We start from the raw sequence: 25,234 nt of genomic DNA on the forward strand, positions 1-25,234 counted from the left end.
CTCCTCTGCTCTGAATGAGGTTAAACATGTCGTACCCTGGTCCCCTCCTCTCCTCTCTGCTCTGAATGAGGTTAAACATGTCGTACCCTGGTCCCCTCCTCTCCTCCTCTGCTCTGAATGAGGTTAAACATGTCGTACCCTGGTCCCCTCCTCTCCTCCTCTCTGCTCTGAATGAGGTTAAACATGTCGTACCCTGGTCCCCTCCTCTCCTCCTCTGCTCTGAATGAGGTTAAACATGTCGTACCCTGGTCCCCTCCTCTCCTCCTCTCTGCTCTGAATGAGGTTAAACATGTCGTACCCTGGTCCCCTCCTCTCCTCCTCTGCTCTGAATGAGGTTAAACATGTCGTACCCTGGTCCCCTCCTCTCCTCCTCTGCTCTGAATGAGGTTAAACATGTCGTACCCTGGTCCCCTCCTCTCCTCCTCTCTGCTCTGAATGAGGTTAAACATGTCGTACCCTGGTCCCCTCCTCTCCTCCTCTGCTCTGAATGAGGTTAAACATGTCGTACCCTGGTCCCCTCCTCCCCTCCTCTCTGCTCTGAATGAGGTTAAACATGTCGTACCCTGGTCCCCTCCTCTCCTCTCTGCTCTGAATGAGGTTAAACATGTCGTACCCTGGTCCCCTCCTCTCCTCCCCTCTGAATGAGGTTAAACATGTCGTACCCTGGTCCCCTCCTCTCCTCTCTGCTCTGAATGAGGTTAAACATGTCGTACCCTTGTCCCCTCCTCTCCTCTCTGCTCTGAATGAGGTTAAACATGTCGTACCCTGGTCCCCTCCTCTCCTCTCCTCTGCTCTGAATGAGGTTAAACATGTCGTACCCTGGTCCCCTCCTCTCCTCTCCTCTGCTCTGAATGAGGTTAAACATGTCGTACCCTGGTCCCCTCCTCTCCTCCTCTGCTCTGAATGAGGTTAAACATGTCGTACCCTGGTCCCCTCCTCTCCTCCTCTGCTCTGAATGAGGTTAAACATGTCGTACCCTGGTCCCCTCCTCTCCTCCTCTGCTCTGAATGAGGTTAAACATGTCGTACCCTGGTCCCCTCCCTCCTCTGCTCTGAATGAGGTTAAACATGTCGTACCCTGGTCCCTCCTCTCCTCCCCTCTGAATGAGGTTAAACATGTCGTACCCTGGTCCCCTCCTCTCCTCTCTGCTCTGAATGAGGTTAAACATGTCGTACCCTGGTCCCCTCCTCTCCTCCTCTGCTCTGAATGAGGTTAAACATGTCGTACCCTGGTCCCCTCCTCTCCTCCTCTGCTCTGAATGAGGTTAACATGTCGTACCCTGGTCCCCTCCTCTCTGCTCCCCTCTGAATGAGGTTAAACATGTCGTACCCTGGTCCCCTCCCCTCCTCTCTGCTCTGAATGAGGTTAAACATGTCGTACCCTGGTCCCCTCCTCTCCTCCTCCCCTCTGAATGAGGTTAAACATGTCGTACCCTGGTCCCCTCCTCTCCTCCTCTGCCCTGAATGAGGTTAAACATGTCGTACCCTGGTCCCCTCCTCTCCTCTCTACTCTGAATGAGGTTAAACATGTCGTACCCTGTCCCCTCCTCTCCTCCCCTCTGAATGAGGTTAAACATGTCGTACCCTGGTCCCCTCCTCTCCTCTCTGCTCTGAATGAGGTTAAACATGTCGTACCCTGGTCCCCTCCTCTCCTCCTCTGCTCTGAATGAGGTTAAACATGTCGTACCCTGGTCCCCTCCTCTCTGCTCTGAATGAGGTTAAACATGTCGTACCCTGGTCCCCTCCTCTCTGCTCTGAATGAGGTTAAACATGTCGTACCCTGGTCCCCTCCTCTCCTCCCCTCTGAATGAGGTTAAACATGTCGTACCCTGGTCCCCTCCTCTCCTCCTCTGCTCTGAATGAGGTTAAACATGTCGTACCCTGGTCCCCTCCTCTCCTCCCCTCTGAATGAGGTTAAACATGTCATACCCTGGTCCCCTCCTCTCCTCCTCTCTGCTCTGAATGAGGTTAAACATGTCGTACCCTGGTCCCCTCCTCTCCTCCTCTGCTCTGAATGAGGTTAAACATGTCGTACCCTGGTCCCCTCCTCTCCTCTCTGCTCTGAATGAGGTTAAACATGTCGTACCCTGGTCCCCTCCTCTCCTCCTCTCTGCTCTGAATGAGGTTAAACATGTCGTACCCTGGTCCCCTCCTCTCCTCCTCTGCTCTGAATGAGGTTAAACATGTCGTACCCTGGTCCCCTCCTCTCCTCTCTCTGCTCTGAATGAGGTTAAACATGTCGTACCCTGGTCCCCTCCTCTCTTCTCCCCTCTGAATGAGGTTAAACATGTCGTACCCTGGTCCCCTCCTCTCCTCCTCTGCTCTGAATGAGGTTAAACATGTCGTACCCTGGTCCCCTCCTCTCTCCTCTGCTCTGAATGAGGTTAAACATGTCGTACCCTGGTCCCCTTCTCTCTTCTCCCCTCTGAATGAGGTTAAACATGTCGTACCCTGGTCCCCTCCTCTCCTCCTCTGCTCTGAATGAGGTTAAACATGTCGTACCCTGGTCCCCTCCTCTCCTCCTCCCCTCTGAATGAGGTTAAACATGTCGTACCCTGGTCCCCTCCTCTCCTCCCCTCTGAATGAGGTTAAACATGTCGTACCCTGGTCCCCTCCCCTCTGCTCTGTGTGTGCAGACTGCGTGACCTCCTCCTACATCCCCGTGAAGAACTTCGAGGGCAACGGGCCGGGCAGCGCCCTCCTGGAGGTGGAGGAGTTCGTCCCCTGCATCGCCAAGTGCTCCCAGCCCTTCACCATCTACAACAACCACCTCTACGTCTACCCCAAGCACCTCAAGTATGACGGGCAGAAGTCCTTCGCTAAGGTATATATACGCCATGTTCCCGCAAGCTGTTGACCATAATGCAGACCGACCGCGGCCATCTTGCCATTATGTCTGTGTCCCTTTTATATGCCCGTATATGGAGTTGACTCCTCCCACTTCTAGCCCCAGAGCGGCCAATAATGCCGTTCCTCCTCCAGGCTTTACTTTTTTTTTTGCGCTGACGGAAATGAAAGCCTGGGTATACCGAGGCTATAGACGACGTGAAACTCACCGACGCTGTCACGAAAAGCTTGAATTTAAAGGGGGTGTCAGTGATTTCAGTCAAAAACCCTTAGGTTTCGTTTTTGCCTTGGGACACAAGCTTTCATCCAATCAGGATAGAGAACAAAAACGAAACCTAAGGTTTTTTGACCCCCAGGGGTTAACTGGGGACAGGGAGGAACTCCTTATATGGTCAGCACACTCTATAGTAGAGAGGATTATCACAACAAAACAAAAAAATAAGTGATATTTGAATTAAGTGAAATCACTGACTCTACCTTTAATCTTCAAATGTTTGTTTCATAAAAATCCACTGTAGACATGTTATGAGCTATACTTTGTGTCAAGAATCGCTCATGGTTTTTGATCAGATGGTAATTTAAAAGAGAAAGTCCGCGGGGCACGGTGGCACAGTTGGTAGTGCTGTCGCCTCACAGCTATAGAAGGTCCTAGGTTGCTGGCGGCGTGTTTCCTCCTCCGTATAGGGTACTTACCCTCACATGTTCTCCCCGTGTCCCCTAGGGTAGGTACCCTCATATGTTCTCCCTGTGTCCCCTAGGGTACTTACCCTCACATGTTCTCCCCGTGTCCCTAGGGTAGGTACCCTCACATGTTCTCCCTGTGTCCCCTAGGGTAGGTACCCTCATATGTTCTCCCTGTGTCCCCTATAGGTACCGTCATATGTTCTCCCTGTGTCCCCTAGGTAGGTACCCTCACATGTTCTCCCTGTGTCCCCTAGGGTAGGTACCCTCACATGTTCTCCCCATGTCCCCTAGGGTAGGTACCCTCACATGTTCTCCCTGTGTCCCCTAGGGTAGGTACCCTCACATGTTCTCCCTGTGTCCCTAGGGTAGGTACCCTCACATGTTCTCCCCGTGTCCCCTAAGGTATAGGTACCCTCACATGTTCTCCCGTGTCCCCTAGGGTAGGTACCCTCATATGTTCTCCCTGTGTCCCTAGGGTAGGTACCCTCACATGTTCTCCCCGTGTCCCTAGGGTAGGTACCCTCACAAAAAACATGCAGTAAATCCTGGTCACTAAACTGCCTCCCCTGACCAGCCGGGCGCCTGATGGAGAGGAAAGGAACTGGTTGGAATAACGTGTTCCTTCCACGCGCTAACGTCCAACCAGGGAAATCCCCCCTGTCAGGTGTAAAGGAGCAACTTGGACACTCAGGCATGAAGGAAGCATGAGTTCAAGTCCGTTGCTCTCCCCATATAGTATATGGGGACTAGGTTGTATATAGAGCTCAGGATCACATTAGATCAGGCGTTTTCAACTGATTTTGACCCAGGGACCACCGTCCGGACTAAGAGCAACCTGGGGACCACCACTATTGTGCGTGGCGGGGTCCATCATAGACCCACCCCACACAATAGTGGTGGGGGGGGGGGGGGGGGGGGGGGTTTCATGCACCACAGGGATCTGGAGAAAATATATATAATATCAATATGATATCTAATAAAATACAGTGATGTTGTGGTGAATATGATGGAATATGATTAAGGATTACTGTGATTATGGTAAACTCACATTTCATATCACACACACACACACACACACACACACACACACACACACACACCATACAGTAAGAACTCCTGTAAGTTATTAAAAGTAAAAGGGGGGGGGGGGGGTTATGCATGGCCAGGGACCACCTGCAATACCTCCGCGGACCACCCGGTTGAAAAACCCCTGCATTAGATAATTGATACAGGGGTGAAAAATGGCTTACAAAATCGTGGGATAAGAATGTGGAATTAAACGAGAAAGTCATAATCCACATAGGAAAGTACCTACATTCTAACAAATGTGCCCAACGACCGCAGTGCGTGGCTTTGAACTGCGCAGGGCTGATAAATTATTATAATTTATATTCTGTCATTAAACTTTAAGTGATTCTATAAGCCGGACCAAAGCTATTTTTCATCCAATCCTCATGATCAACATTTTGGCCTCAGCTGGCAGCGCCACCGGCAACATGAAACGCTTCTGAAGCACTCACACGCTCGTCAATTATTATTTTATATTTTTTCATATTTTTTTTTACAGTGGGTTTTATTGGGGAAAATGTAAATGCTTAAAGGGACACTTCACCCTTTTTGCAAAAATATATATGTTAATGACGTTTAGAAGCTTTAGAACACTTTCCTGGGGGTCTTTATGTGTGTAATATGTTGTTTTAGATTGTAGCAGTGAGCCTGTTGTCTCTGATATCATGGACACTGGCTCACTTCCTTCCTGGACTACATGTTGTCTCAGTAAGACAGCTCTCCCCCCTATCCACAAGGAGGAGTGCAGTGCACCAAAGAATTATGGGAATTGTAGTCCAGGAAGGTAAAGAGACCAGTGTCCATGACATCAGAGACAACAGGCTCACTGCTACAATCTAAAATATCTAAAACCACATATACACACATAAATACCCCAGGAAAGTGATCTAAAGCTTCTAACGTCATTAACATATATTTTTTTGCAAAAAGGGTGAAGTGTCCCTTTAACCAATTCTGACCTGAGATCAGATTCTAAAAGTGTCTTCTATACATCCTGACGGTTTTCTGAAAAAGCCATGTTTCTGTGTCAGTCGTTCTTCGATTTTTCAAAAACAGCAGATCTCTACAAGCTCATAGCGCGCTATGAGCTTGTAGGTCTGCTGTTTTTAAATAGCTAAAGCATAACGTAATGCTATAACACCAAAAGGGGTTCTCGCCCCAAAATGGATTAAACTATGTTGGCTATAAAGCACACTTATCGTAATCATTAAATGTTCCTGTTAAGCTGCAGAGAGCCGTTGGCAGCGTTGCCAGGTCTATAGTCAGCCAAGCAGCAAAGACTGGATAATTATATTACTGCAGCTCCTGATGAATGCATTCATGCTGGCCTCCTTTCCACACGCTCACACCTACTGTACGTAGAGCTCTCTCTCTCTCTCTCTCTCTCTCTCTCTCTCTCTCTCTCTCTCTCTCTCTCTCTCTCTCTCTCTCTCTCTCTCTCTCTCTCGCCCTAACCCACATATATGTGAGATAACAGCGAGTTGCGAAAACAGCCTTGAAAAGTTCACTTCTGTGGTCTCTAACATTACACCTAGCTACGTACATGTTGAACCCATTCTGACCTGAGATCAGATTCTAAAAATGTCTTCTATGCTTCTATGTCAGTGGTTCTTCGATTCTTCAAAAATAGCAGATCTACAAGTTCATAGCGCACCACCGAGTGGCACGCTATGAGCTTGTAGATCTGCTATTTTTCAATAGCTATAACACCAAAAGGTGGTTCCCGCCCCAAAATGGGTTAAGCATTTATTTCATTTACTTTCATGTCTTCTGTACTCTCTAACATTACACCTACAGTAGCTACATGTTTAAGCATTTATTTCATATTTACATGTCTTCTGTGGTCTCTAACATTACCTAGCTACATGTTTAAGCACATGTCTTCTGTGTGTGTGCCACCATTTTTTTCCACCCTAAAACATGATCATCAGGTATTATTACAATATAAGGGGGAAGAACTTTTTCCAAAAAGTGTACAGTATTTGTTAAAATCGTGCTTTTATGTGGACACGCCCACCAGTTCATTAAGTATGCCTGGTTTGCCTGGTGGGTGGTGATGGGTGGTGATCCACCTGAACTGAAGCCGCACCCACAGCTGTAGTTGTATGATAAAGGGGGAGGGGTTAGGGGAGGGGCTGATAGTGTGGTGTCACTATATTACTGTTTACTTCATTGGCCCGTTTGACTGTCAAGGGTTCAGCCTCCAGGAAGAAACCCCTAAATACAAAGTTAATACACCATTGCACATACCGTAAAAACAACTCCAGGGTGTCTAATGAAGTATACTGTCACCTCATAGACACATGAAAAACTGGAAAAATACAAAAATTGTGGCACTCCATCTTTTAAGCATTTATTACATATTTACATTTCAGCTCTGACATTTATTTCAGACATGCTCTAGTATGTGAAGAGTCTGCCTGTGCTATTAACTCATTTTGGATATTTAAAAAAAAGCTTTTTCTCTGGAACATTGCAGTTTGTTAGTCTCTCTCTCTCTCTCACGCTGTACCTTTTTGTCCCTCCTGACCTCCCGTCCGCCTCCTGTTACCCCCCCCATGTCCTCCAGGCCAGGAACATTGCAGTCTGCATTGAGTTCAAGGACGCTGACGAGGAAGACGCTCAGCCCTTAAAGGTACAACAAACACACACACACACACACACACGACGACATACTGGTGATGTCACAGTCACTGCTTATTTACATACTGGTGATGTCACTGCTTATTTACATACTGGTGATGGAAAAGGACTTATTGTGCCACCTCTGTCACTGCTTTCATCTCTCTATCGTTCTCTATCGTTCTCTATCTCTCTCTCTCTCTCTCTCTCTCTCTCTCTGTGTGTGTGTTGCAGTGCATCTACGGGCGTCCAGGGGGCGCTCTCTTCACCAAGCAGGCCTACGCAGCGGTCCTTCACCATCAGCAGAATCCAGAGTTCTATGACGAGGTAGAGACACGCGTTACCGCGGTGAAATCTAGTTCCATGACGAGGTAGAGACACGCGTTACCGCCGTGAAATCTAGTTCCATGACGAGGTAGAGACACGCGTTACCGCCGTGAAATCTAGTTCCATGACGAGGTAGAGACACGCGTTACCGCCGTGAAATCTAGTTCTATGACGAGGTAGAGACACGCGTTACCGCGGTGAAATCTAGTTCCATGACGAGGTAGAGACACGCGTTACCGCCGTGAAATCTAGTTCCATGACGAGGTAGAGACACGCGTTACCGCCGTGAAATCTAGTTCTATGACGAGGTAGAGACACGCGTTACCGCCGTGAAATCTAGTTCCATGACGAGGTAGAGACACGCGTTACCGCCGTGAAATCTAGTTCCATGACGAGGTAGAGACACGCGTTACCGCCGTGAAATCTAGTTCCATGACGAGGTAGAGACACGCGTTACCGCCGTGAAATCTAGTTCTATGACGAGGTAGAGACACGCGTTACCGCCGTGAAATCTAGTTCCATGACGAGGTAGAGACACGCGTTACCGCCGTGAAATCTAGTTCTATGACGAGGTAGAGACACGCGTTATCGCCGTGAAATCTAGTTCTATGACGAGGTAGAGACACGCGTTACCGCCGTGAAATCTAGTTCTATGACGAGGTAGAGACACGCGTTACCGCCGTGAAATCTAGTTCCATGACGAGGTAGAGACACGCGTTACCGCCGTGAAATCTAGTTCCATGACGAGGTAGAGACACACGTTACCGCCGTGAAATCTAGTTCTATGACGAGGTAGAGACACGCGTTATCGCCGTGAAATCTAGTTCTATGACGAGGTAGAGACACGCGTTACCGCCGTGAAATCTAGTTCTATGACGAGGTAGAGACACGCGTTACCGCCGTGAAATCTAGTTCCATGACGAGGTAGAGACACACGTTACCGCCGTGAAATCTAGTTCTAGGACGAGGTAGAGACACGCGTTACCGCAGTGAAATCTAGTTCCATGACGAGGTAGAGACACGCGTTACCGCCGTGAATTCTAGTTCCATGACGAGGTAGAGACACGCGTTACCGCCGTGAAATCTAGTTCCATGACGAGGTAGAGACACACGTTACCGCCGTGAAATCTAGTTCCATGACGAGGTAGAGACACGCGTTACCGCCGTGAAATCTAGTTCCATGACGAGGTAGAGACACGCGTTACCGCCGTGAAATCTAGTTCCATGACGAGGTAGAGACACGCGTTACCGCCGTGAAATCTAGTTCCATGACGAGGTAGAGACACGCGTTACCGCCGTGAAATCTAGTTCCATGACGAGGTAGAGACACGCGTTACCGCCGTGAAATCTAGTTCTATGACGAGGTAGAGACACGCGTTACCGCCGTGAAATCTAGTTCTAGGACGAGGTAGAGACACGCGTTACCGCCGTGAAATCTAGTTCCATGACGAGGTAGAGACACACGTTACCGCCGTGAAATCTAGTTCCATGACGAGGTAGAGACACGCGTTACCGCGGTGAAATCTAGTTCTAGGACGAGGTAGAGACACACGTTACTGCGGAGAAATCTAGTTCTATGACGAGGTAGAGACACGCGTTACCGCGGTGAAATCTAGTTCTAGGACGAGGTAGAGACACACGTTACCGCCGTGAAATCTAGTTCTATGACGAGGTAGAGACACGCGTTACCGCCGTGAAATCTAGTTCCATGACGAGGTAGAGACACGCGTTACCGCCGTGAAATCTAGTTCTATGACGAGGTAGAGACACGCGTTACCGCCGTGAAATCTAGTTCTATGACGAGGTAGAGACACGCGTTACCGCCGTGAAATCTAGTTCCATGACGAGGTAGAGACACGCGTTACCGCCGTGAAATCTAGTTCCATGACGAGGTAGAGACACGCGTTACCGCCGTGAAATCTAGTTCTATGACGAGGTAGAGACACACGTTACCGCCGTGAAATCTAGTTCTATGACGAGGTAGAGACACGCGTTACCGCCGTGAAATCTAGTTCCATGACGAGGTAGAGACACGCGTTACCGCCGTGAAATCTAGTTCTATGACGAGGTAGAGACACGCGTTACCGCCGTGAAATCTAGTTCCATGACGAGGTAGAGACATACGTTACCGCCGTGAAATCTAGTTCCATGACGAGGTAGAGACACGCGTTACCGCCGTGAAATCTAGTTCTATGACGAGGTAGAGACACGCGTTACCGCCGTGAAATCTAGTTCCAGGACGAGGTAGAGACACACGTTACCGCCGTGAAATGTAGTTCCATGACGAGGTAGAGACACACGTTACCGCCGTGAAATCTAGTTCTATGACGAGGTAGAGACACGCGTTACCGCCGTGAAATCTAGTTCCATGACGAGGTAGAGACACGCGTTACCGCCGTGAAATCTAGTTCCATGACGAGGTAGAGACACGCGTTACCGCCGTGAAATCTAGTTCTATGACGAGGTAGAGACACGCGTTACCGCCGTGAAATCTAGTTCTATGACGAGGTAGAGACACGCGTTACCGCCGTGAAATCTCTGCATTTGACCCATTAGTCCAGCAGCCGAGAAGGGGGGGGGGGGGGGGGGGTCACAAGAAACCCCTATGAAAAAATTGCCCAATAGTGACAGCCGGTCAGCAAGTGGATTCATGAATGTATGAATATAATAGACAATATTTTAGGTCAATAAAAAAAGACTATACCAAATTTCCCCACTTTAAACAAGAGAAACTGTCGGCTGCCGGACTTCATCTCTCGGGCAAACGAGAGAAAACTGTCGGCAGCCATGCCGCCGCGGCTTCGCAAATCCTCACCAGAAATGCTCCCACTGAGACGTTTTCTGCGTATATCGGCGGGCCGAGCCAGCCGTAGCAACAATGTGACTGCGCGTCGTGTTTATTTCCCTTATTTCTCTCGTTTCAATCCAAGATAAAGATCGAGTTGCCGACGCAGCTCCACGAGAGGCACCATCTGCTCTTCAGCTTCTTCCACGTGAGCTGTGACAGCAACAGCAAGAAGAAGGACCTGGTGGAGAGCCCAGGTACTGCAGCCTCACCACCCACCCGCCCGCTGTCCATTGTTATGTTATGTCAATAAGAAGGACCTCCGTCTTGTCTCTCGTTCTGTTTCGTTTAGTCTAATTTTGGTTTTGTTTCAGTTTCAGTTTTGTGACCACTCAAACCAACTCAAAAACAATTCTGTCCATGTAATATCAGAACTGTCCTGTTCCCTGTCTGTTCTCTGTCTAAGTATTTGTATGTAAAAATAGAAAAAGAAGCATAACATAATTATGTACTACATTTTTTCCTGTCCATAACCCTATTCTATGCTCAATAAAAACTTTAAAATGAAATAAGAAGGACCTCAATGTATGAATGAATGAACCATTGTGCTTTGAGCACTTGGAAAAGCGCTATAAAAATGCAATGTATTATTATGATTATTATTATTATTATAGTGGCTTTTTTGTGCTGGTCCACAGTGGGTTCAGCGTGGCTACCTCTGCTGAGAGACGGCCGGGTCATCATGAACGAACAGCACATGTCGGTGGCCTCCAACCTGCCCCCAGGATACCTGAGCAACAACCAGGACGGCCTGGGGAAGGTGGGGAACCCCTTTTGTTGTTTTAAACATAATGTTATAATTTAGCTATTGAAAAATAGCAGATCTACAAGCTCATAGCGCGCCACCGAGTGGCGCGCTATGAGCTTGTAGGTCTGCTATTTTCTTTTTTAAATCGTGAAAATGTGCCTGAAATCTTTGAATATATGTTCTTTCAGAGCGAGTTTTTAACTCAAATCTTTGCTACTGGGAGAGGGTCCCTGGAACTACATATTTTCAGATGGTGTTCAGTGGCCAATGTCATATATATATTTGGGGTTCCTTGACATGAATATGTTTGAGAACAACTGACATAGAAACATGTTTTTTTTCAGAATTTTTTTGTATGGGTTAAATACGTATAGCAGTTGATTGATACACATTTATTTTCTGTTTTGTTTGTCATTTCAGCACTCGGGCCCGGAGCTCAAGTGGGTCGACGGAGGAAAGCCCCTGTTCAAGGTCTCCACTCACCTGGTGTCCACTGTCTATACCCAGGTATCTGACACACACACACACGCATGCACGCGCACGCAAGCACGCGCGCACGTACACTACGTGTCTCATCCTTCTATCGCTGTGTGTGTTTCAGGACCAACACCTCCATAACTTCTTCCACCACTGTCAGAGCATGGAGAGCTCAGAGCAGGCTTCAGAGGGAGAGCTGGTCAAATACCTGAAGGTACAAATACACTTTATTATTATTACTAACCCATTCTGACCTGAGATCAGATTCATACGAGGTTTCCACTTGACACACTCTGGTCTGCTTAACCCATTCTGACCTGAGATCAGATTTAAAAAAATGTCAGTCGTTCTTCGATTTTTCAAAAAATAGCAGACCTACAAGCTCGAAGCGCGCCACTCGGTGGCGCGCTATGAGCTTGTAGATCTGCTATTTTTCAATAGCTAAAGCATAACATGATGCTGACACCAAAATGGGTTCCCGTTCAGAATGGGTTAATATTATTATTATCGCTGGAGCGAGCACACACCAGTTCTCTACAATACAGTTTAGATTAATTCCGCTTCAAAATTCCACCACTTTTTTTTCGCCATAAAAAACTAAACAAAACATCTTAGATAATTAATGCTATGGCAATATTATAAGAATGCCTTTACAGCCAATGCTGCAGCCCCATTGACCATGTCAGATCATAATGTTGTTTATTTAATGCCCACATATAATAAGTCACTGCTTAAAAGCAGTAAACCACAAGTTAAAACTATGTATCTGAAACACTACAGGGATGTATTTGTTGCACTGACTTTGTTGCAGCCTTTTCTATAGCTTAGACTTGGAGGCTACAGATACTATGACAGAGTATTATACTCAGTATATTAAGTTCTGTGAAGACAATGTGTTGACTAAAAAAGACTAACCCTATACATTTCAAGGGAAATTCAAGAGAGCACAGTTAAGAAGGTATGTAGCGTATGTTAGTGTTCTATAGAGTGATCTTGGAAAGCCTGTGGTCAGGTTTGGCATCACAGTTTGGTTCGGTATAATCTCTCAGTGCAACTGAGGTCCAAATTGTTCAGATTGGTGCAGAGTACTGCAGGGAAGATCGTAGGGGAGTTGTCTTACCTCTATGACCTCCCCTGCAGTCTATTCAGGCTGTACTAAAACAGGCTGTCGGTGATATTACCCATGTTTTTAAATGGTAGAGTTTGTACTTCTGCCCTCTGGGAGAAGGTGCAAAGAACCAAAATGGAAGTACATCAGGTTTAAAAAAAAACGTTTGTACCAGCGTCAACTAAAATGTTTGAACGAGGCTCTGAAACAGCAGTGACTGAGAGAGGTTAGATTATCCACACTATAATATGTGTGTAATGTTGTGTCTGTTATCCATTGTTTGTCATTGATGTTTTATGTGTGGCTGCAGCTGGGGTGAAAGCCACACATTACCCTTGTGGATATTAACCCATTCTGACCTGAGATCAGATTCATATGAGGTTTCCACTGGACACACACTGGTCTGATGAACCCATTCTGACCTGAGATCAGATTTTATTCGTTCTTCGATTTTTCAAAATAGCAGACCTACAAGCTCATAGCGCGCCACTCGGTGGCGCGCTATGAGCTTGTAGATCTGCTATTTTTCAATAGCTAAAGCATAACATGATGCTAACACCAAAATGGGTTCCCGTTCAGAATGGGATAAAGTTGACCTTGACCATCCTACTACTTCCATGGTAGAAATGTAGTTCCAACTTCAACATATTCAGCTTCATGCAGTCATTGCTTGTATTCTACACAAATGTTACCTTTAATATTAGGAGTCTGGGAAAAGGGGCCATTTTTCACAGAAAAATAAGTATATAGTTTACATCTGTAATGTTGAGAAACCATGTTTTCTGAAGTTTAAAGTGTTTTACTGATGCAATACAATTGTAAATTAATTCAACTGAAAGAACATATATTGCACAATATGTGCTTTCTCTCTCTGTTTCTCCAGAGCCTTCATGCCATGGAGGGTCATGTGATGGTCAACTTCCTGCCCACCATCCTCAACCAGCTGTTCCGTGTTCTGACCAGAGCCACGCACGAGGACGTGCACGTCAACGTCACCAGGCACGCACGCACACACATGCACGCACGTGCGCACACACACACACACACACACACACACGCACACGCACACGCACACGCACACGCACACACACGTACATGACTCAGGCTTCTGGGCGGGAACCATAGACTGTAAAAAAAAAAATATGGACAAAGCGTTCTCCGTGTCTGATATGGACGTAAGATGAAGCCTGTCAGTTCTTGAATTGTAAATCGCCATCTTTCTAGATCCGTTTGGGCCCAGCTGGCCCATTGGCTGGCCCAGACAACGAGGCGGGACTTCCCCCCCTTCTTCTTCGTTGGTTTTTATTTTTATTCGAGCGGTGGGTGGATCCCGATCATAGACTGTAAAGGTAGCCCTCAGAACATACTCGACTTTATCGTCATGTTTTTAATAAATGGGACCATCATTTTCCAAAAAGAATATTATGACATGGGAAATGAGACTTTAAACTAGTGACTGGAAGCAGAAAGTATTCATGACCATGTTTATTAAGGTAATACAGTCTAGGTGAAGTTGGGCCCAAATACATGGACCTCAATGGAGCTATGACAGCGCCACAACAGGCCATTATATGAACTTTCAGGAAGTCAGGATTTCCTACTGGCTTCAGACTCTATTGGCTTCACCCCTTTCTTTTTGTGTTTAAGCAATATTTTATACTTTAGCTGTTGAAAAATAGCAGATCTACAAGCTCGTAGCGTGGCACCGAGTGCCGCGCTATGAGCTTGTAGGTCTGCTATTTTTTGAAAAATCGTGAAAGTGTGGCGCAAATCTTTGAATATCACAGCGAACGTTTTTTAACTCAAATCGTTGCTTCCAGGGGGTGCTTGAAACAACATATTTTCATATCGGGGATCGGTGGCCAGTTACATATAATTTTCCGGGTCCTTGACATAAAAATATTGAAATATTGAGCACCACTGAAACATGGGTATTTTAGAAAAACTCAGTCAGGATTTAGAAGATGTCGTCCGATCTAAATGGGTCAAATTGTCTGTAGTTTGGACTTCTATTCCACTACATTTCAGAGGCAAATATGTTACTTTTAACTCCGCTAAATATGATTTGACAACTTTAGTTACTTTACTATTTACAGAACATACATTAACCACTCCATCTCCTGAGCTATACTGCAGTTGATTTTGTTGTATTTGTCCAACGTTTTGTACAAACGGGTATAAGACAATGTCCTTCTCTGTTCAGGGTGATGGTCCATGTTGTCGCACAGTGCCACGAAGAAGGACTGGAACACTATCTGAGATCCTATGTCAAGGTTTGACATCTTTATTTCAGTCCCGTGGCCATCATCCACAAACATCAGTAAATGTCACTACAACGGAAACATTTATTTGGAAGGACAATGCTTGTTGTGTCATCACAGAATGCTAATCATAGGGTTGTGTGTGGGAGAGAGTGCATAGTTTTTACCTTTTGTGTGTCCACTGTATGTATAGTACATACCGGTATGTGTTTCACCAGCTCAGTGGCCTTGTGGTTAGTTTCAGGCCCGACACCGGCCCTGAAACCACCGGCCTGGAGGTCGGGGGTTCGATCCCCGGGCCGGTTCATACCAAAGACTGTAAAAATGGGACTCCCTGCTTGGCACTCAGCATCAATGAGCCTTGGGTTGGACTGGTGGGTCAACTAATCAAATGATTCGGCACGGCTGCAACTCACCGCTCCAAGAGAGAGAGATGGGTCAAATGCGGAGAACAAATGTAACTGCGGTAACGTGTGTGACAAAATTGTATGACTTTGACTTTTGACTTTTTTCCCCCTCTGTTCACAGTTTGTTTTCAAGCCAGAGGCCTACTCTTCCAGCAGTGTTAAGACAGTTCACGAGGAGCTGGCTAAAGCTATGACAGCTATACTCAAACCCTCCACAGACTTCCTCACGAGCAACAAGCTTCTGAAGGTACGTACTGGCTATAGTTTCTGTCTAGATTAATCGTTGTTATTGTACTGAATAATTAATTTGTCATTTACGACCATTCTGTGCCTGTGTTGCAGTACTCGTGGTATTTCTTTGAAGCTCTGATGAAGTCCATGGCTCAGCACCTGATTGAGAGCGGAAAGGTCAAGGTAGGGGCTTGATCTGATTTGACTCTTCTCTTCTCTCTCTTCTCTTCTCTTTCTCTTCTCTTCTCTTCTCTTCTCTCTTCTCTCTCTTCTCTTCTCTTCTCTTCTCTTCTCTTCTCTTCTCTTCTCTTCTCTTCTCTTCTCTTCTCTTCTCTTCTCTTCTCTTCTCTTCTCTTCTCTTCTCTCTCTTCTCTTCTCTTCTCTTCTCTTCTCTTCTCTTCTCTTCTCTTCTCTTCTCTCCTCTCCTCTCCTCTCCTCTCCTCTCCTCTCCTCTCCTCTCCTCTCCTCTCCTCTCCTCTCCTCTCCTCTCCTCTCCTCTCCTCTCCTCTCCTGGTGCATTTATATAGAGATTGTGCATTACATTCACACTCACACATTCATGCAACAGGAGCAATCAAGGGTTCAGTTGTCTTGCTCAGGGACACTTCGACACCGACTCTGGGGAAGCCCACAGGGTTTCGAACTGGGCAACCTTGTGGTTATACCGTCCAGCCCACTCTGCTACCCCCTGAGCCACCGCCGTGTCCCTGCTCTCCTCCTCCAGCATTAACTCTTTCCTCTCCCCATCCATCCTCTCCTGCAGCTGTCCAGGAGCCAGCGCTTCTCCGTGTCGTTCTACCACGCGGTGGAGACCCAGGTCCTCATGCTGATGCCTCACATCACCCAGAAGTACAAGGACAACCTGGACGCCGCTCGCAACGCCAACCACAGTCTGGCCGTGTTCGTCAAGGTTTTTCGCTTTCCGTTTCCGTCCCCCCTTTGGCAGAGTCTTTTGACCTGCTGCGAGGCGCAGTGTTGATTTTGACAGCACATTTAGATTTTAGTTTTAGTCATGTTATATAGTCTCGTCTCATTTAGTTTTTGTAATATTCTGGGACTTGTAAATAACACACTTGGAGAGCATTCAACATAGGTCTTTACTTCTTGACTCTTAATGCAGAACTGACACACACAGCACACTCAGAGGCTACAACAGGCTGCAGGGGATCTTGCTAATCAGCACAGGTGGAAATAATGTTCTCAATGAGTGGCATGATCTTTCACCTAGAAGACACTCTATTACAGTTTTAGTCATATTTTAGCCACCTGGAATGTTTTAGTGCCGTTAGGCTAGTATTAGTCGTCTAAATATCATAAGATTTTTGCAGGGAGTTTCCAGGGAGTCCACCATGCTAAATGATAGTTGGGAACCAAGTGGACCATTATGGGTCTGTAACTCTGAGAGTGTACAAAATGTTACATTTTGTACTTTGACACTGTCGGAAGTTTATAAATTCCTTCAAATGTCCGGGGTTTTACACGTATACAGTATCTGTATGCTCACAGACCATTCAGACCAATGTGTATTACGATGCACGTTCAATGGTTCATAGTGGAGAAAAAACCGAGAGGTGGACTTTCAGCCTGAACCCCGGAATGTGTATTATTCATAACTCTGCATGCGCTGCGCGCTGACAGCGCTGGCACTGCTGCTGCTCCGCAGTCTGCAAATATAGACTGTTGTGTTGTCTGTCTGCTCTCCGTGAGGAAAGCTTGAAATGCCAAAGAACTATATCTCATCATTGACATGCAGAAAACGTAGGCTACTGTTTTCTTAGCTTTGCGAGAAGCAGATTGTATATTGTCTGCAAAGGAACTGTGTCTGTCACAAATAAAAGTTGTGTCGTTCGTGCAAGCCCATGTCAACGACACAGACAAGGCAGCTGTGCGCGAGACGAGTCCTTCTGCAAATTAAATTGACCGAATATTATTTTGTACAAACATACAAGCATACAGGTTCTCAAACCTTTTAATTGCATGGACTCTGAGAGTAATACCAAATGGACCCATAAGCGTCCCATTTGATTCCATTTGTACAGTATCAGAGTTAAAGGTTATATAAAAGGGTCCATTTGGTTCCATTTGTACTATTACACTCTCAGAGTTACAGACCCATAAGGGTCCATTTGGGTCCATGTGTTACACTCTCAGGGTTACAGACCTGTAATGGGTCCATTTGGAACCCCCTCAAGGAACCATGAGGGTCCCTGGATCACACCTTTGAGAGCCACGGCTTTAAATTAAATACATAACTAATATAGAGATTATTTGATGAAATTTAGGAGCATCTTTAGGAAATCTTCTCTTATCTCCTATATTTCCAAACGGGGGTCTGTGGGCTAATTATCGTGTCAATTTGGGAACCACTGACTGACCGTACTGTGTGTTGTCTTGTCTTCACACAGCGCTGTTTCACCCTCCTGGACAGAGGCTTCGTGTTCAAACAGATCAACAACTACATGAACTGCTTTGTACCCGGAGACCCCAAGGTTAGCAAGACTGTTAGCATGTTTCTACATATGGAGATCCCAAGGTTAGCGCATGACTGTGCCGTTTCTACACTCATACCCGGGAGAGCTACTGCTCTCCTTATCATTCACTAAACTCACCCCACACAGCTACTGCTGTTGTCCTGCGACGTCTCCTTATCATTCACTAAACTCACCCCACACAGCTACTGCTGTTGTCCTGTGACGTCCCCTTATCATTCACTAAACTCACCCCACACAGCTACTGCTGTTGTCCTGCAACGTCCCCTTATCGTTCACTAAACTCACCCCACACAGCTACTGCTGTTGTCCTGTGACGTCCCCTTATCATTCACTAAACTCACCCCTCACAGCTACTGCTGTTGTCCTGAGACGTCCCCTTATCATTCACTAAACTCACCCCACACAGCTACTGCTGTTGTCCTGTGACGTCCCCTTATCATTCACTAAACTCACCCCTCACAGCTACTGCTGTTGTCCTGAGACGTCCCCTTATCATTCACTAAACTCACCCCTCACAGCTACTGCTGTTGCCCTACGACGTCCCCTTATCATTCACTAAACTCACCCCACACAGCTACTAGGGCATTAACCAAACGTGATGTTTGATAGTCGACTCGACTACCATCAAAATTTTCGATTTATAGTCGATTAGTCGGCGGTAAAATATGATATTTTTTCCATCCAATCAAGCATTAAAACATCGTGTTCTGAAACAGCCAGCGAGTGAAGGTTTAACTGCAAAACAGAGTTTTGAATGCAGGCAGAGTGGAATAGTAAGAGAGTGGCGACACACTTTGATCTCACCGCAAAGCGGGTACCTATGGGCTATAGTTCCACACATTGGAACTATCCCATTGAGATAGAATGAGCACTTCCACATTCCATTGTCACAGTGGGAGTCAACGCTAGTGTCGCCACTCTCTTACTAGATCACGCTGAATGCCGCTCTGATTGGCCGAAATTAGCTCAGCTGTTTCAAATCAAAAGTTGCAAGTCCACAATGACTCACGTATGGACGCGTTGTGAGCTTGTAGATCTGCTATTTTTTTTGATGCGCATGACCTTTCTACGGAGCAGCATAGCATGTTTCGTTGTAGCAAGTTACAAGTTGTAACTTGTTGTTGAACATTTAGGGTTGTATGAAAAACTTACTACCACAGTTCCTTTGGGTTTTAGAAGGAGCTACAAGCTAGGAGGAGGTTTTGATTACGTACTAGGTTTGCTAGCTAGCAGACTGCCAGGCTATGAATCAGATGATCAACTACTTAACTCCATCGCGACTTTTATAACTATGATCGTGCGTTTGTTTTTAATAATGCTGCACGCGGCACGCCTGCACTTTTGTTGGATAAGCATGAAGAAACATGAAATCACGGCAAGAGCTACTGTAGTTTGACTGTCACCAACCTGGATAATATTGGGCAGAGTGAGGAGGAACTCCTGCTATACTTTACTGTACCGGACGACACGTCTCCAATCTAACTTGTTGAACAAACTACAGTAATGAACTCACCAATAGTAAAAGTATTTACACACTGTAGTTGTCCCCATTGAGCGTATGAGCCTTTATGAGGCATATCGCATAATGCTTTTCCCAAAGAAAATCTGTCTTGAATGCTGCTATAGTGCAACCGCCGGTCCGCCGCCCACCGCACCTACACGAGTGAGGGTGACGGCGTGACAGGAGATGTTATGAAATACTGAGTAGCGAAGTGACAACTCAGATTCACGGAACGCAGAGACTCAGGCAGGAACCCAGATAAAAGTCATGACCTACTTTCTGTGCGTTCTGTCCGTCTGTCCCCAACAGACGCTGTACGAGTTCAAGTTTGAGTTCCTGCGCGTGGTGTGCAACCACGAGCACTACGTCCCTCTCAACCTGCCCATGCCCTTCGGGAAGGGCAGAATTCAGAGATTCCAAGGTAAAAAAACGCTTTCATCTCCCTGGAGAGGTTCCATGGTATGGCAAGCATGCTTATAGTGGCAGCACTTCAAAAGACACAAAGCTAAAACATGTCAGCAGCAGTATATTCTGTATTTAATGTATTTTGAGATGGACCTTCATCACAGCATTAATATTATACTAACCTGGCATCGCCAGGCTTTCCACCTGAAAATGATTTAGAAGGCATTTGTAGAATCGTCCTCATGGTCTAAACTCTAAAGTAAAAAACATGTGAGTACTTAATTCGCCACTGACTGACGTCTGTCCGTCCTTTACAGACCTCCAGCTGGACTACTCTCTGACGGACGACTTCTGTCGCAACCACTTCCTGGTGGGCCTGCTCCTCCGAGAGGTGGGCGGGGCGCTGCAGGAGCTGCGGGACGTGCGGCAGATCGCCACGCAGGTGCTGAAGAGTCTGATGATCAAACACACCTTCGACGACCGCTACGCTGCCAAGGTGAGTCCACACGCCCACGCCCCCCTTCCGAGTAGTGTCGTTTTGCGTCGACTAAAACTAAGAATGTTCGTCGACTACCTTTTTTTTCACTGACGAAAACTATGTGAAACTACGTGAAACTACGTGAAAACTAAGCTATGATGACTAAAAACTAAGACTAATTAATACTGACAATTTCGTCGAGAAATGCAAACTATAGACTGAAATGTTAGGAAGGGACTATAGTGGACAAGAGATCCAGTATAAGTAAAAGACAAGTCATTTTTACACTTGGTTGCATGCTGAAAATAGCAGATCTACAAGCTAATACAGTGTGTTTGGGTCTCCACAGAACCAGCAGGCCCGACTGGCCACTCTCTACCTCCCTCTGTTTGGACTCCTTCTGGACAACGTCTACAGACTCAACGTGAAGGAGGCAGCAGCCCTCAACAACAACAGGGTAAGGCTGACACCTGGTGGCTGATCGCCGAATAGCATCCATCCACACAGGTATACCATACCATACCATACCATACCATCTTTATTTCTATAGCACATTTAAATAACAACAAGTTGTACCAAAGTGCTTTACAATAAAATAATAAAAATCACAACTTAATTTAAAAACAAACAACATACAGTACACAGTGTCACTTTCAACATCAAAAGCTCATACTATGCTTGGAAAAGCCAAAGAATAGAAATATGTCTTGAGGCGTGATTTAAACACCTGAAGAGTGGGGGCTTGTCTTATGTGCAGAGGCAGCTCATTCCAGAGCTTGGGAGCTGCCACTGCAAAAGCCCGGTTCCCTCTGAGCTTCAGCCTGGTTTTAGGCACCACCAGGAGAAGCTGGTCAGACGACCTGAGGGTCCTTGTGGGAACATACGGTATGAGTAGTTCAGAGAGATAAATGGGTGCCAAACCATTTAAACATTTAAAAACAAAAAGCAAAACCTTGAAATCAATCCTGTATCGCACAGGAAGCCAATGGAGGGAGGCTAGTACAGGACTAATATGGTCACGTTTACCAACCGTGCGGCGGCATTTTGGACTAGCTGTAAGCGAGAGATGGAGGCCTGGTTAACTCCAATATACAGGGCATTACAGTAGTCGAGGAGGGATGTCATAAAGGCATGTATAACAGTTTCGAACACAGGGCGGGAAAGACGAGATTTAATCTTTGCCAGCCTTCTAAGCTGGAAGAAGCTCTTTCTGACTGTTTCATTTACCTGTTTGTCCATTTTTAGATCAGAGTCTATCTTAAAGCCTAGATTGGTGGCAATTGGCTTTAAGAAAGGCTGAAGGGGACCCAAATCACCAGGAGGAAACACATTGTTGCTTGGCCCAAACACCATAACTTCGGTCTTGCCGTCGTTAAAGTTTAAAAAGTTTAAAGCCAGCCATGCTTTTACATCCTCCAGGCAAGCGAGCAAGGGTTTTAAGGAGTCAGGGTTGTTACGTTTCAGAGGCAGGTAGATTTGGCTGTCGTCAGCGTAACAGGTATATTAAAAAAAGAAAGATTTTATGACGATAAAACCAGAAAGATGCACTAGTAAAGTGCTATGTGGGTTTGAGAGGCAATGATTAATGTGAACTATACAGTAGTATAGCCAAGTTGGCACTATTGAGTCCTCTACACTATTAAGCACTATTAAGTTGTCAATTTTCAATTCATGAGAGCATTTAACGATATACACTTATATTGTGTGCAAATGTTATTAACAGATTGCAGAGTGGGCTGTGTGTTCAAGTAAAGTACAGGTCAATCGAAAAAAACTGAGAAGAGGATGAAACATGAAAAAAGCACTGGTTTAGATCAGGGTCCTCCATTTTCAATTCATCAGAGCACTTAAAGACGTACAAATAATTATACACTTCTATGCAAAGAAAGAAATCATCTCAGACACGGTTAGAAAAACGAGAAGGTACCGTACACAAATAGGGGAGGGGGACTTTAACTATTTTACAGGGGACATTTTGGAATTGCAGCCGCCCGTAAAGTGCTCTGATTTGAGAGCGGTTTTGAAGGAGTCTAGGGATCAACATTTCTTAACGGCTGTTGGTTTGGGCGTTCCACATATTGGTTGCGTAGGAGAGAAATTAATTTAACCCCCTTGTTTGAGACGAATCTGAGTTGAACGCAGTCTGTGGAACTCTCTCTGGGTGTTGTGGGGTTTATTCGTGCCTGCTATCTCTCTCTCTCTCTCTCTGCTTTGTGTTGGTAGAACTCTATCTCTCTCTCTCTCTCTGCTTTGTGTTGGTATCTCTCTATCTCTCTCTCTCTATGCTTTGTGTTGGTAGAACTCCAGAGAAGACTCTCTGGTTCCTGTTAACCCCATGATGGCCACTCCTCAGAAGCCCAGCTGTGTTGAAAACGCTCTCCATAAGGACGTGTTTGGGGTCATCTCTGGAACGGGTAATAGCCTTGATTCTGTGTCATGTGTTGTAGGCCTCAACACAGCCTCCCCTGAGTCCCCTCACACCTCTGCTCTGTTCTGTGTCCTCCACACAGCCTCTCCTCACACCTCCACTCTGTTCTGTGTCCTCCACACAGCCTCCCCTCACACCTCCACTCTGTTCTGTGTCCTCTACACACAGCCTCCCCTCACACCTCCACTCTGTTCTGTGTCCTCTACACACAGCCTCCCCTCACACCTCCACTCTGTTCTGTGTCCTCCACACAGCCTCCCCTCACACCTCCACTCTGTTCTGTGTCCTCCACACAGCCTCCCCTCACACCTCCACTCTGTTCTGTGTCCTCCACACAGCCTCCCCTGAGTCCCCTCACACCTCTACTCTGTTCTGTGTCCTCTATACACAGCCTCCCCTCACACCTCCACTCTGTTCTGTGTCCTCTACACACAGCCTCCCCTCACACCTCCACTCTGTTCTGTGTCCTCCACACAGCCTCCCCTCACACCTCCACTCTGTTCTGTGTCCTCCACACAGCCTCCCCTCACACCTCCACTCTGTTCTGTGTCCTCTATACACAGCCTCCCCTCACACCTCCACTCTGTTCTGTGTCCTCCACACAGCCTCCCCTCACACCTCCACTCTGTTCTGTGTCCTCCACACAGCCTCCCCTCACACCTCCACTCTGTTCTGTGTCCTCCACACAGCCTCCCCTCACACCTCCACTCTGTTCTGTGTTCCTCTATACACAGCCTCCCCTCACACCTCCACTCTGTTCTGTGTCCTCCACACAGCCTCCCCTCACACCTCCACTCTGTTCTGTGTCCTCCACACAGCCTCCCCTCACACCTCCACTCTGTTCTGTGTCCTCTATACACAGCCTCCCCTCACACCTCCACTCTGTTCTGTGTCCTCCACACAGCCTCCCCTCACACCTCTACTCTGTTCTGTGTCCTCCACACAGCCTCCCCTCACACCTCCACTCTGTTCTGTGTCCTCCACACAGCCTCCCCTCACACCTCCACTCTGTTCTGTGTTCCTCTATACACAGCCTCCCCTCACACCTCCACTCTGTTCTGTGTTCCTCCACACAGCCTCCCGTCACACCTCCACTCTGTTCTGTGTCCTCCATACACAGCCTCCCCTCACACCTCTACTCTGTTCTGTGTCCTCCACACAGCCTCCCCTCACACCTCCACTCTGTTCTGTGTCCTCCACACAGCCTCCCCTCACACCTCCACTCTGTTCTGTGTCCTCCACACAGCCTCCCCTCACACCTCTACTCTGTTCTGTGTCCTCCACACACAGCCTCCCCTCACACCTCCACTCCCAACATGAGCGCCAGTGTCCACCACGCAGACTCCAGAGGTTCCCTGGTCTCCACCGACTCTGGAAACTCCCTGGTGGAGAAGAGCAGCGACAAGACCAACTCCCTGGAGAAGGTATAGAGACGGACGGACGGACGACAAAACACCTCTATCTGAAAGTCTATCTAAAATGTTTATATTCGTGCGTGTGTGTGTGTGTGTGTGTGTGTGTGTGTGTGTGTGTGTGTGTGTGTGTGTGTGTGTGTCTGTGTCTGTGTGTACGTGTGCGTGCAGGTGAATCAGGTTGGTTTCAAGAATGTGCGTACATATTTCCAAACCTACACTCCGGTACGCCAATATTGTGTCTGTAAAAAGAGAGGATTTCCTAGGATTTAGTCGTTTTACTACTAGTAGTAGCAGCAAGTAGTGGGTTTTTGTGAGGTTAGGTTAAGTTTAGGTTTAGGCATAGTTTAACTGAGGTCAGTCTTATATAGGGTTATGTTTGGATATAGTTTTACTGAGGTTATAGGCATAGTTTTTGTGAGGTTAGGTTAAGGTTAGGTTTAGGCATAGTTTAACTGAGGTTAGTCTTATAGGGTTATGTTTGGATATAGTTTTACTGAGGTTATAGGCATATAGTTTTTGTGAGGTTAGGATTAAGGTTAGGTTTATAGGCATATCGTTTTTGCTGAGGTTTAGGTCCAAATGAACACAGCACACAATATTCACCTCCTGTACTATATGTTGTCATTTTGACTGCACCCTTTGGGTGTCCTATATATACCCTCCCTGTGGCTCCCTGGTCCTCCTGACCGTCCGTCTGTCCTCCTGACCCGCAGCAGAGGGACAGGTTTGCCATCAGGAGGCATTCGGTCAACGTGCCGCTTATTCTCGCCGAGCCTCCTCTGGGGGCGCCGCCGCCGGGGGCCGGCCGCGCGGCCGCCGCCACCATGATGAAGCGCTTCACCATGGACTTCTCTCTGCTCTCCTCCTCCACCCACGGCCCACTGCCCCCCT

The 25,234-nt window shown here is 46.9% G+C and overlaps 1 protein-coding gene across 4 annotated transcripts in view; it reads left to right on the forward strand.

Annotated features, from left to right (window-relative positions):
• LOC308311920 (dedicator of cytokinesis protein 9-like) overlaps positions 1 to 25,234 on the forward strand; it is a 157,543-nt gene that overhangs the window by 93,005 nt on the left and 39,304 nt on the right. For all 4 annotated transcript variants that reach the window (XM_080758717.1, XM_080758716.1, XM_080758715.1 and 1 more), the window contains 18 exons: positions 2,636 to 2,823; positions 7,168 to 7,233; positions 7,455 to 7,547; positions 10,478 to 10,589; positions 11,031 to 11,152; positions 11,561 to 11,647; positions 11,742 to 11,831; positions 13,609 to 13,724; positions 14,929 to 14,998; positions 15,515 to 15,640; positions 15,736 to 15,807; positions 16,388 to 16,534; positions 18,030 to 18,113; positions 19,927 to 20,038; positions 20,340 to 20,518; positions 20,850 to 20,957; positions 22,800 to 22,914; positions 24,219 to 24,352. In XM_080758717.1, coding sequence (XP_080614843.1) covers positions 2,636 to 2,823; positions 7,168 to 7,233; positions 7,455 to 7,547; positions 10,478 to 10,589; positions 11,031 to 11,152; positions 11,561 to 11,647; positions 11,742 to 11,831; positions 13,609 to 13,724; positions 14,929 to 14,998; positions 15,515 to 15,640; positions 15,736 to 15,807; positions 16,388 to 16,534; positions 18,030 to 18,113; positions 19,927 to 20,038; positions 20,340 to 20,518; positions 20,850 to 20,957; positions 22,800 to 22,914; positions 24,219 to 24,352 — 2,021 coding nt within the window. The remainder of the gene's footprint in view (positions 1 to 2,635; positions 2,824 to 7,167; positions 7,234 to 7,454; positions 7,548 to 10,477; positions 10,590 to 11,030; positions 11,153 to 11,560; positions 11,648 to 11,741; positions 11,832 to 13,608; positions 13,725 to 14,928; positions 14,999 to 15,514; positions 15,641 to 15,735; positions 15,808 to 16,387; positions 16,535 to 18,029; positions 18,114 to 19,926; positions 20,039 to 20,339; positions 20,519 to 20,849; positions 20,958 to 22,799; positions 22,915 to 24,218; positions 24,353 to 25,234) is intronic.

The sequence above is a fragment of the Protomyctophum bolini genome, assembly GCF_963924005.1.
Source record: "Protomyctophum bolini genome assembly, chromosome: 24".
NCBI classification, from domain to species: domain Eukaryota; kingdom Metazoa; phylum Chordata; class Actinopteri; order Myctophiformes; family Myctophidae; genus Protomyctophum; species Protomyctophum bolini.